This window comes from Marmota marmota, unplaced genomic scaffold (genome assembly GCF_001458135.2).
Source record: "Marmota marmota marmota unplaced genomic scaffold, marMar, whole genome shotgun sequence".
Lineage (NCBI taxonomy): Eukaryota > Metazoa > Chordata > Mammalia > Rodentia > Sciuridae > Marmota > Marmota marmota.
The window spans coordinates 17,037,287-17,049,429 of NW_025999961.1; the positions used below are offsets into that span (position 1 = coordinate 17,037,287).

At 37.1% G+C, this 12,143-nt stretch overlaps 1 protein-coding gene across 1 annotated transcript in view; it reads left to right on the forward strand.

The window, feature by feature from the left end:
* Positions 1-12,143, forward strand: part of Ift80 (intraflagellar transport 80) — a 137,948-nt gene that overhangs the window by 103,969 nt on the left and 21,836 nt on the right. The window contains exon 18 of the mRNA XM_048802863.1: positions 9,344-9,467. Coding sequence (XP_048658820.1) covers positions 9,344-9,467 — 124 coding nt within the window. The remainder of the gene's footprint in view (positions 1-9,343; positions 9,468-12,143) is intronic.

The following is a 12,143-nucleotide window of genomic DNA, read 5'->3' on the forward strand; positions in this document are numbered from 1 at the left end:
TTACCCCTAAATGTAATCTGCTTCCTTTCTCTTGTAGCTTTTAAAATTCTCTCCTTATTCTGTATGTTGGGCATCTTCATTATAATGTGTCTAGGTGTGGATCTCTTATGATTTTGCAGATTCGGCGTCCTGTAGGCTTCTAGGATTTGGGATTCTGTCTCATTCTTCAAGTCTGGGAAGTTTTCTCGTATTATTTCGTTGAACAGATTGCTCATTCCTTTGGTTTGGACCTCTATACTTTCCTGTATCCCAATGACTCTTAAGTTTGGTCTCTTTATGTTATCCCAAATTTCTTGGATGTTCTGCTCATGGTTTCTTAACAGTCTCGCTGAGCTGTCTATGTTCTTTTCAAGTTGAAATACTTTGTCTTCATTGTCTGATGTTCTATCTTCTAAGTGTTCTACTCTGCTGGTAGTATTCTCATTTGAGTTTTTAAGTTGGTTTATTGCTTCCTGCATTTCTAGGATTTCTGTTTGTTTGTTTTTTATAACCTCTATCTCCCTATATAGTTGATCTTTTGCTTCTTGGATTTGTTTATGTAATTCATTGTCGAAGTGATCTTTCATTGTCTGATTTTGCCGTCTAGTGTCTTCCTTCAGACTCCAGATCATCTGAAGCATGTAAATCCTGAATTCTTTATCTGACATTCCATCTGCTGCAGCTATTACCTCTTCTAAGGTTGAGTCAACCTGCATTGCTTGTGGTCCTTTCTTTCCTTGTCTTTTCATACTGCTCACGTTTCTTTCTGCTTGGTGAAACTGTTGTGTTATTGAATTTTCCCCCTATATATTTATATTGCTCTTGTATAGTTGCAAAGTCTCCCTTGCAGGGGCGGCGGCAGCTGTGCTCCTCCTCCAATTGGGGTGATCTTTCTATCTCGCTGGCGGGCCGCTGGGCCCCTTCTCCAGGTCGCGTGGTCAACCTACCTTGCGGGCAACGGCTGGGCCCCTCCTCCAATAGGGATGATCTGTCTACCACACTGGCAGGCCACTGGGCCCGTTCTCCAGGTTGCAGGTCTGCCTACCTTGCAGGCGCAGGTGGCGGCTGTGCCCCTCCTCCAATTGGGGTGATCTTTCAACTAGGCCGGCGTGCTGCCGGGCCCCTTCTCCAGGACGTGCGGTCTGCCTACCTTGTGGGCGGCAGCTGGGACCTTCCTCCAATTGGGGTGATGTGTCTACCACGCTGGCGGGCCACTGGGCCTGTTCTGCTGGTCGGTGGCAGGTCTGCCTACCTTGCGGGCGCGGGCGGCGGCTCTGCTCTGCCCCTCCTCCAATCGGGGTGATGTGTCTACCATGCCGGCAGGCCGCTGGGCCTGCTCTGCCAGTCAGTCACAGGTCTGCCCACCTTGCAGGCGCAGGAGGTGAGTCTGCTCCGCCCCTCCTCCAATTGGGGCGATGTGTCTACCACGCTGGCGGACCGCTGGTCCTGCTCTGCCGGTCGGTCGCAGGTCTGCTCACCTTGCAGGCGCGTGCAGCGGCTCTGCTTCGCACCTCCTCCAATTGGGGCAATGTGTCTACCATGCCGGCAGGCCGCTGGCCTGCTCCGCTGGTCGGTCGCAGGTCTGCCTACCTTGCAGGCGCGGGCGGCAGCTCTGCTCCGCACCTCCTCCAATTGGGGCGATGTGTCTACCACGCCGGCGGGCCGCTGGGCTATCATCGATTTCTAATTTCATTCCATGATGATCTGTTAGAATGCAGGTACTATCTGTATTTCTTTATATTTTTGAGAGTTACTATGTGGTATAAGATGTGGTCTATCTTAGAGAAAGATCTGTGTGCTGCTGAGAAGAGAATGTATTCATTCATGATGGATGAAATATTCTGTATATGTCTGTTAAGTCCAAATTATTAGTTGTAAATAATACAACCGATAGTTGTATAGTTTCTTTGTCTAGTTTTTGTTTGGAAGATCTATTCATTAGTGAGAGAGGTGTGTTAAAGTCATCCAGTATAATTGTGTTATAGTCTATTTGACTCTTGAAGTTTAGAAATGTTTGTTTGGTATATGTAAATGTTCCTTTCAACTTTAGTCTGTGGATGTCTTTGCCAATGATGTTAGTCTCCTAGAGACAACATATTGTTTGGCCTTGTTTTTAAATCCAATCTGCCAATCTTGTGTCTTTTGATAGATGAGTTTAGGCCATTAACATTCAGGGTTATTGTTGAGATACGATTTGTTTTCCCATTCATTTTGGTTTATTTCTGGTTTTAAATTTGACTTAGTTTTTCCTTTGATTGTCTTTTCCTTTAATGTAGTGCCTCATTTTGCTGGGTTTTGGTAATTTTTGTGGTTTATTTTCTTCTTTTTTCATTTCTTCCTTTTGGAATATTTTGCTGAGAATATTCTGTAGTGCAGGCTTTCTAGTTGTGAATTCCTTTAGCTTTTGTTTGTCATGGAAGGTTTTTATTTCATCATCAAATCTGAAGCTTAATTTTGCTGGATATAAGATTTTTTTGTTGGCATCCATTTTCTTTCAGAACTTGGTATATGTTATAGGACCTCCTACCTTTGAGGGTCTGGGTTGAGAAATCTCCCGAGATCTGAATTGGTTTCCCCTTATATGTAATCTGATACTTTTCTCTTGTGGCCTTTAAAGTTCTATCCTTATTCTATATGGTAAGGCATTTTCATTATAACATGCCTTGGTGTGGATCTGTTGTAATTTTGTACATTTGGGGTCCTGTAAGCCTCTTGTATTTTATTTTCCATTTCATTCTTCAGGTTTGGGAAATTTTCTGACTTATTTCATTGAAAAGATTGTGCATTCCTTTGGTTTATATCTTTGTGCCTTCCTCTATACAGATAAATCTTAAATTTGGTCTTTTTGTGTTATTGCATAATTCTTGGTAGTTCTGTCATGTTTTCTTACCATCTTCTCTGTGTGGTTAACGTTATTTTCAAGATTATATATTGTGTCTTCATTGCCTGAGGTTCTGTCTTCCAAGTGGTTTAGTCTGTTGGTGATATCTTTCATTGAATTTTTAGTTTGATTTCTTGATTCCTTCAGTTTGAGAATTTCTGCTTGATTTCTTTTTATAATCTCTGTCTCTTTAGTGAAGTGATCTTTCACCTCCTGAAATTTATCTCTGATTTCACTCCTCACATCATCCTTTATGTTGTGGATCAGTGCATTCTGAACTCCTTTTACGTGTTATGAATGGATTCTATTATTGGAGCATCTTGGTTTGTTTGAGGTGCCTTGTTCCCCCTTGTTTTTTCATGTTGTTTGTGTGTCCTCCCATCTAGCAGTGTGGATGTGAGGTAGTACAGTTTCTGCCCTATCAACTTATAGTGTCCCTGAAGGTTTTCAGTACCTCACCTTTAAGGGAAAGATCAATATTAACAGCACCCATTGCAAACAATACATACCTTTAAACCAAATAGCTCCTATTAAGATGTCAGGTACTTCTCCCCCAGGTTGTCCTGAGGGTTGAACACTGGGACCTGTGTGCCTGACTTGGAGAGCTGTTCTGTATCGGATGGATCAAGACCAGGCACTGAAAGATGCAGGCCAGCCATGTAGCTGTGAGCACTGGGCCTGGTTGGTGGCTAGTGAGGGGTTGGGAGACTGGGGACTGATGAGCCGGAGGGCCCTGCTGGGTGCCTGACTGATGCCGGACCTAGCAGGATCATGGGATTGATGGATGCCAGACTGGAGAGGGAGTTGGGGACTGTGCTAGTGCCATGGCCCAGCAAGTGCCAGCCTAAGCGAGGGCCCCAGGATCCCAGTGGGTGTTGGACCGGTTGGCTGGGTGAACAGACAGCAAGATGCCTTTACACCTTCTTCCAACCTTCTGACCCGCTGTAGCCAGCCCCATATGTCACCATGCGCTTCAGGACTCCGGTATCTGGGAGACCCTGGTTCTCTCCGACTTCTGCACCATCAGGTTACTTGTACACACAGCAGGAAGACCTCAGGTACAACCAGACCTGCAGGCACCTCAACAGTGAACCTCTAGGCCCTGGCCACTAACCCTAGATGGAGGTGGCTGCGCCTGGAGATGGCAGTGGTGGTGGTGGCAACAAGGCAGACTCTGGCAAGTGTCCTAAATTGGAGGCTGCTGCGTATTGATGGCGGTGGCAGTGGTGTCTCAAGATGGAGTCCTCTCTGTTGGGAGATGGGGCAGCAGGAATGGGCATCCACATTCCAGGTTTTCTAAAGAATCTCCATACTGCTTTCTAGAGTGGTTGCACCAATTTGCAGTCCCACCAGCAATAAGTGAACCTCTTAGCCTGCATCTTTGCCAACATTTATTGTTGCATATATTCTTGATAATTGTCATTCTGACTGGGGTGAGATGAAATCTCAGTGTAGGTTTGACTTGCATTTCTCTAATTGCTAAAGATGTTGAGCATCTTTTTCTTATTTTTTTGACCATTCACATTTCTTCTTCTGTGAAGTATCTTAGCCCATTCATTGATTGGATTATTTTGGATCTGGGTAGTACATTTTTTACCCTTTTGACTTATAGTGTCCCTGAAGGCTTTCCTTAGCCCATTTATTGATTGGATTATTTGAATTTGTTTTGTTAAGGTTTTTGAGTCTTTGTATATCCTGGAGATTAATGTTCTGAGTGCAGATGGAAAAGATTTTTACCCATTTTGTAGGCTCTCTGTTCATGTTCTCAATTGTTTCCTTTCCCGTGAAGAGGCTTTTTTATTTTGATACCATTCCATTAATTGATTCTTGATTTTACTTTTTGTGCTTTAGGAGTCTTATTGAGGAAGTTGGTTCCTAAGCCTACATGGTGGAAAATTGGGTCTACATTTTCTCCTAGTAGGCATAGGGTATCTGGTCTAATTGCTAAGGTCCTGATCCACTTTGAGTTGGGTTTTGTGCAGGGTGACAGACAGGGGTTTAATTTCATTTTGCTACATATGGATTTCCAGTTTTCCCAGCAATGTTTGTGGAAGAGGCTTTTTTCCAATGTGTGCTTATGGTGCCTTTGTCTAGTGTAAGACAACAGTATTTATGTGGCTTTGTCTCTGTGACTTCTATTCTGTACCATTGATCTATGTGTCTGTGTTGGTGTCAATACCATGCCATTTGTTACTCTGGCTCTGTATTATAATTTAAGTTATGATATTGTGATGCCTCCTGCTTCATTCTTCTTGCTAAAGATTGCTTTAGCTGTTCTGGGCCTTTTATTTTCAAAATGAATTTCATGACCGCTTTTTCTGTTTCTATGAAGAATGTCATTGGGATTTTAATAGGAATTGCATTAAATCTGTTTAGCATATTTGGTAGTATGGCCATTTTGACAATATTAATTCTGCCTATCCAAGAACATGGAAGATCTTTCCAACTTCTTAGGTCCTCTTCAGTTTCTTTCTTTAGCGAAGAAGCAGTTCTTAAAAGAGTTGTACGTAAGCAATTTGCCTGTTTGAGATCCATTTTAGGTATTTAATGGTAATCTCCTTTCAAAAATTGAAGTTAAGAGAGGTAGAAACTAGAAGCTCCCGGTAACCATATTGATACTTTTTTTAAAACATATTTTTAAGTTGCAGATGGAACAATATCTTTTTTAAAAACAATTATTTATTTTTATGTGGTGCTGAGGATCAAACCGAGGGCCTCATGCATGGGAAGCAAGTGCTCTACCGCTGAGCCACAATTCCAACCCCCATATTGATACTTTAATAAAAAATAATTTCTGTTCTATCAGTTATGCAAAGTGATTCAATCACGTTATTGAAAAGATCATATTTTTTTGTTGTTGTTGTTGTTGTTTTGTGATGGTGTCTTTTTATGCTTCATAGGCTGTTCTTGAATTTATGAGCTCAAGCGATTGATCCTCCCCCTCAGCTTTCCTAGTAGTTGGGACTAGATAGTGCCACCTCACCCAGCATAAAGATCATATTTTAAAGTTCTAACATCTTTTTATATAACTTCCTTCTATTTAAAATACATGGATTTATTCCAATCTAATGTCATATTTGTTTGGTTGCCAAATAACCATTTTTAAAATTAGAGACATACTGTTCCCAAAACCCTTATATAATTTGGAGTAAGTTCTCTCCTAAATGTGGTAAAGAAACATTTTTACTCAGTGTGTACTGTTAGAGGACATTTTAAATAGCACTTATTATTTCAATGTTTACCTTAGCCATTTCTTAGTCAGATAATTAATAGTAATGACAATAAGGATAGATAATACAGATTGGTTTCTTATGTATCCTTACTTAGAACACTTTCAGTTTTGCACAGTCAAGATCTCTTTCCCCACCATGGACAGTAATGTGCCAAAAGGGTGATTCACCAGAGTCTCCACTTACGCTACACCACTGAAATCAGAGCCTTAGGGATAAATAAGGGAATTATGTATGAGAGAGAAGAATTGAGGCATTTATCTTCTACTGTGAATTGCTTTTTGCCTTTCTGTCATTTCTCTGTTCTTGTGCCTTTACATTCCTTTCTGCCTACTCTCTTTTTCTGTGAAAATCAGAGATTAGGAAACTTTATTGATAGCAAATACTGATCTTTGGATTTAGTAATATGTCAATATGTTTCTATAAGAAATGCTATTTGGCATTACCATTTGTATTTTACATGACTTATATTCTTATTTTTCATATTAAGTCTTTAACATCCATCAGTTATCAATTTTCAATATATACAGCATTTTTGAAATGCTTCTTAAAATGATTAGCTTGGTTAGTAGTAGGGCAAATTAAAGCATACTAAGAATGAACTAAATTTTCCTACCAAAGAGTCACAAGTTGCAAAAAATTTCACACTGTAATTTCTAAAAGAATTACTTGTTACCTCATGATGTTGTGGTCTTATTTTGTGACTATATTCTTATAGCACTTAATTTTTTTCTGGTTTCTTATAGCCATGATTTGATTAACTTGTATGTTTTCATAATATTCAGTGTGTTTTAAGGCTAGTAGTTATTTGATACTTTTAGATAAATAATAGAGATGGTTAGGATAAAAGCTAACTTCTGAATTCTATCTCCACAAAATATCTTAGTTACAAAAGTATCTTTGTCTAAAATAACAGATTTAGTGCTGAAGTTGTAGTTCAGTGGTAGAATGCTTGCCTAGCACATGTGAGGCACTGGGTTCAAACCTCAGCACCACATAAAAATAATTAAATAAAATAAAGGTATTGTGTCCATCTATAACTAAAAAAAAAATCTTAAAAAAGATCCATTAAAATAACAGATTTAGCTTTATCTGATTCCAAATCACTCAAATTCCTCATTACTAAGCATTTTTTCCACATTTGGAAAAATAACATTTTTTTTTAGTCAGCTTCAGAGCAGTTGTTGTGTCTGTTCGTGTACATTCCAATATATAGTGAACCAAAGTCATTTCCCAGAATTTTTCAGTAGCACAATGGCTATATACTTGGGTAAGAATTGATTATAGCTCTGTGAATACAGCCTTAAGGAGAGAGTCAAACAAATAGTGAGTGATCTCATAAAATTTGGAGGTCATGAGAATCAGATTCACTCCCAACTGATGGTGCTAAAGTAGCATATTTTGGGTAGTAATAAAGAATATATGGCAAAAAAACCCACTAATATTCTCCTTGATTTCAACTAATGCTGATGAATCTATGAAATTCCATGTTTTTCTTATTTATTCAAAGACCCATGAGAAGAAATTATCTCAATAGAGTAATGACAAACACAGAAAAAGAGTATCTGAAGACTATCTGATAATTTGAATATGTACATAAAGATGCAGATTAAAAAGCTAAAGAATATATAAGTGATTTTTATATCTTATGAATGAGCCTCATTTAAGGGTAATATTTTTTCACATGAAATTTTAATTCAGACTGATCAATTATTTGTGCAGAAATTGCACAAGAAGTATGTGAAGAAGGATCATTGCCATGAACTGAAACATTCCAACTCAATGAAGAAAAAAGTAGTGAATTTACTTAAGAAACTTGGGGGGGGGAAGCTTGGAGAGATAGGAAGAGTAGACTTATATGTCAGGAAACCTGACATACAAAGTAAGTTATTCTTAATGTAGAAACTGATGAATTATCATCTATATACTTCTCCACCCAACTTATAATATATAAAATAATTTCTTTATGGGATAGGTAAATCCCAGCAGATATGTATTATTTATAGAATTTGAGAATTTTGAGGTGTTATTTCTTATCCAGAGCCGTCTACTTTTCTGACTTGTAACTGTAATCTATTTTTTTATTATACATATCTTTGCTGCTTATATACTTGATATTTTTCAGCAGTAATCTTTAAAAAATTCTTGATTAATCAGTGGGCACTACGTCATAGATAGGAGGAAAAAGTTTTGATGTGCTATTGCACAGTAGGATGGTTATAGATTTAACAATGTACCTGAATAGTTTAAAAAGCTAGAGGAAAGGATTTCGAATGCTTTGCCATAAGAAAACGATAAGTGTTTTCTCTGATATGCAGATGTTAATTCACAATAAGGGTGGGCTATGGAAGAACAAAGATACTTTGGATTAGGTAGAGGGGAGTAAAGGGAGAGGAGGGGTATGGGAGTAGGAAGGATAGTAGAATGAATCTGACATTATTATCCTATGCACATATATGACTACCCGACCAGTGTGAGTCTACATCATGTACAACCAGAAGAATGAGAAATTATACTCCATTTGTGTATGATGTGTCCAAATGTATTCTACTGTCATGTATAACTAATTAGAACAACTAAAAAAAGAAATGATAAATGTTTGAAGACATAGATAAATCTTAAATCTGATTTAAACATTACATAATGTACACATGTATTGAAACATCATATATCTCATAAGTATATACAATTTTTGTTTGTATTTATCAATTAAATTTTAATTAAATAAGTAAAAAATAACAGATTTATAATATTTGGCTCTGCTTAATCATTACTGCATATTTAGGAATCATATTAGAAGATAAGAGAACTTAAAAAATAATGTATTTTTTACTGATTGTTATTCATACTTTAAAACAAGTTAAAAATAAGTAGTGTAGGAGAGCTTTATTCTGCTGGGTTGTTCCTGACTCAACTAATGTGTATTATGCACAGGGTTGCTGTGGTAGAGACATTGGCCAAAAGCTACATGTGAAAATAAGCCTGGAAGTGAGGATTAATCTGGTTTTATATTTGCAAATTATCATCTATGTATAGATTTTGTGTCTTTGGTATTGTACCATTGTTTTCAGTGGTTCATTTTAGTCTCTTCAGCTATTTGAATAAAATATTACTTTAAAAATAAGTTAATCTCATGAATCAATATTGAGTTACAGAATTTAAATGGCTATTTAATTTTTTCTAAGACTGAATCAACAAAAAACTTTAGGTTGATATAAGCAATTCTGATAATATGTTTTATTTCTCATTATAGAGCCCTGGAGTTGGCTGTAAAATACAAAACACATGTTGATACAGTTCTTGCTTACCGTCAAAAGTTTTTAGAGACCTTTGGTAAACAGGAAACTAATAAACGATACTTGCAATATGGAGAAGGTGTAAGTATTGTACAGTATTAATGATAATGTTATGCCTTGTAAATTTATTTATAAATTTATAAATTATAAAATATTCATTTTAACAAAAATTGAATAATTTTCACTGTCATTTTTAAAAGCATTACTTTTGCCTCATGATGTTGCAGTCTTATTTTGTGACCATATTCTTATATCACTCAGTTTTTTTCTGGATTTCTATAGCCATGTTTTGATTAACTCATGTCAATTTGTCTTAAGGTTAGGTGCTATTTGATATTTTTAGATAATAGAAATAGGATAAAAACTAACTTCTGAATTTTATCTTTCACACAGCAGAAGGCACTGACCAGAAAATGAATGCATACTTTCTCTCTTTGTAGAATCCTAGGAGTTAGGTTCATCTTACAGAAGTGCCTTGCTAGGTAGACTTCATTTGCCTAGGACCAAGGTAGGCTCAATTTTTGCCTCCAAGACTCCTACCAGAATCTCAGATTTTACTACTCCAATTAAGAAAAAAAATTCAATATTTATCAGCCCATAAGAAGAGTCAGAACAAGACAGTTTGCCCTAGTGCCTAGAGCATAACTGACTTTGGCCACTTTCCCAGATGCTACAAGGCTAATACAACAGATCTCATCTCACTAGCCATGTAGATTTATTTTTCCCAAGAGCTGTGATTCTCAGGCAGTCTTGACCTTGTTTTCAGTTCTTTGAACCAGTTTCCTTAGCCTTTTCTTCATTCATTGTTCAAAAAATAAATTTAAGAGTCTCACTCTGGGCTAGGCATTATATTAGGGGGTGAATAAGATACAGCCTCTATCTTACTGTAGCTTGAGGAATATGTGGGAATACCTTGGAGTAGAATATCAGGGGCAGAATTGGAGCCTTTAGAAGAGGAGACAAAATAGATGACACCTATGATTTCTACTAAAGCTAACATTATTTATTGATCATGTAGAGTACTGAATGTTGTGATCTACATTTATGCACTTCAGAGCAATTTTCAGGGTGGTGAAGGCCTTTGGGGCTATTTTTATTCTTTAATAATGAGAAACTTCAATATCTGGATCTAGGAGAGCTATAAGTTGTAGGTTTTGTGATAGAAAAGGGGACATATTTTATGGAAGCTCTCGTTTGTTTTTGTTGTTGTTTTAACTTGGAATCTGCTAAATACTGAAGTGATTCATGGGAATGTGGGCTGTAAGGGTCTTCTCTACTACTAAGACAAATTCAGTGTCCCTGAGACTGTAATTATAAAATATGACAGCAGCTACCAATAATACATTGCTAAGGAAATCACCAAATCACCTGATCATTTTGTCAATTTAAAAAATATGTCTATGTTGGGACTGGGGTTGTGGCTCAGTTGTAGAGCCTAGCATGTGTGAGGCACTGGGTTCAATTCTCAGCAATACATATAAATAAATAAATAAATAAATAAATGTCCATTGACAATTAAATATATAAAAAAAAATGTCCATCTTAAAACTGAGCACCTAGCCTGGGGATATAGCTTGGTGATAGAATGCTTACGTAACGTGCATGAGATTATGGGTTCAATCCCCAGCAACACATATGTACATGCAAAAATAAAATATAAATAAAAACAACAAAACTGAGCACCCACCTTAAGTTTATTTTATTGTGTAATTTTTAATCAGATTAATGCCTACTCTGCTTTTTCTAATCATCATCATCATCAGTATTTTTGTAATATTTTCACATTAGGTACTTTCAAGAACATAGAAAATATAGTCATTTCTCTCAATAAAATCTTTTACATAGCAGAAAACTTAACATCCTTATCATCTTTTTTGTTATGTATATCTTCAACTGTTGCCAAAATATAATATTTTAATCAATTTAGCAGACATTTCCCAAGTGGGATAACCAGAACAACATGGTTTTCTTAGGTATTTTGTTTTCTTCTCATTCTGAAACTATATAGGTTACTTTGAATCCCTGTGGTATTATGTTCCAGTTTCCTACTTTTCTTCTTCATAAAATGTCATTTGGAAGTTAACTAAAAATTATAAAATATTATTTTCAAATGAAAATTATTTGAGGTTAAAAATTTCTCACTACTAAGCAGGGCACCTGTCTATAGTCCCAGATATCTGGGAGGCTGAGGCAGGATCCCAAGTTCAAAGTTAGCCTCAGCACCTTAGTGAGGCAAACTAGCAATACGGTCTCAAAATAAAACGTACAATGAGCTATTGCTGTGGCTCTGTGCCCCTGGACTCAATTGCTAGTTTAAAAAAAAAAAAAAAGAAGAAGAAGAGGGCTTGGGGTATAGCTTAGTTTGTAGAGTACTTGCCTCTCATGCACAAGACCCTGGGTTCAATCCCCAACACCGAAAAAAGAAAAAAGAAAAAAAGAAATCCCAGTACTGAGATAAAATTTAACTGTAGGAAAATAGCTTTGGGGGATATCTGTACTACTTGCTGATCGTCCACTAATCTAGTTATACTCTATCATCTATGTATTTCCCCTTATTTCAAAACTAAGAGTTGAATAGACAAGTTTTATTTAAAAATAATATTGAGAGGGCTAAGATATAGCTCAGTGGCAAAGTATTTGCCTTGCATTTGCAAAGCCTTGGGTTCAATCCCCATTTCAAAAAAACCCAACAAAATAATAATAATAATATCGAGAAGCCAGACATGGTGGTGCACACCTATAATCTCAGCAACTCAG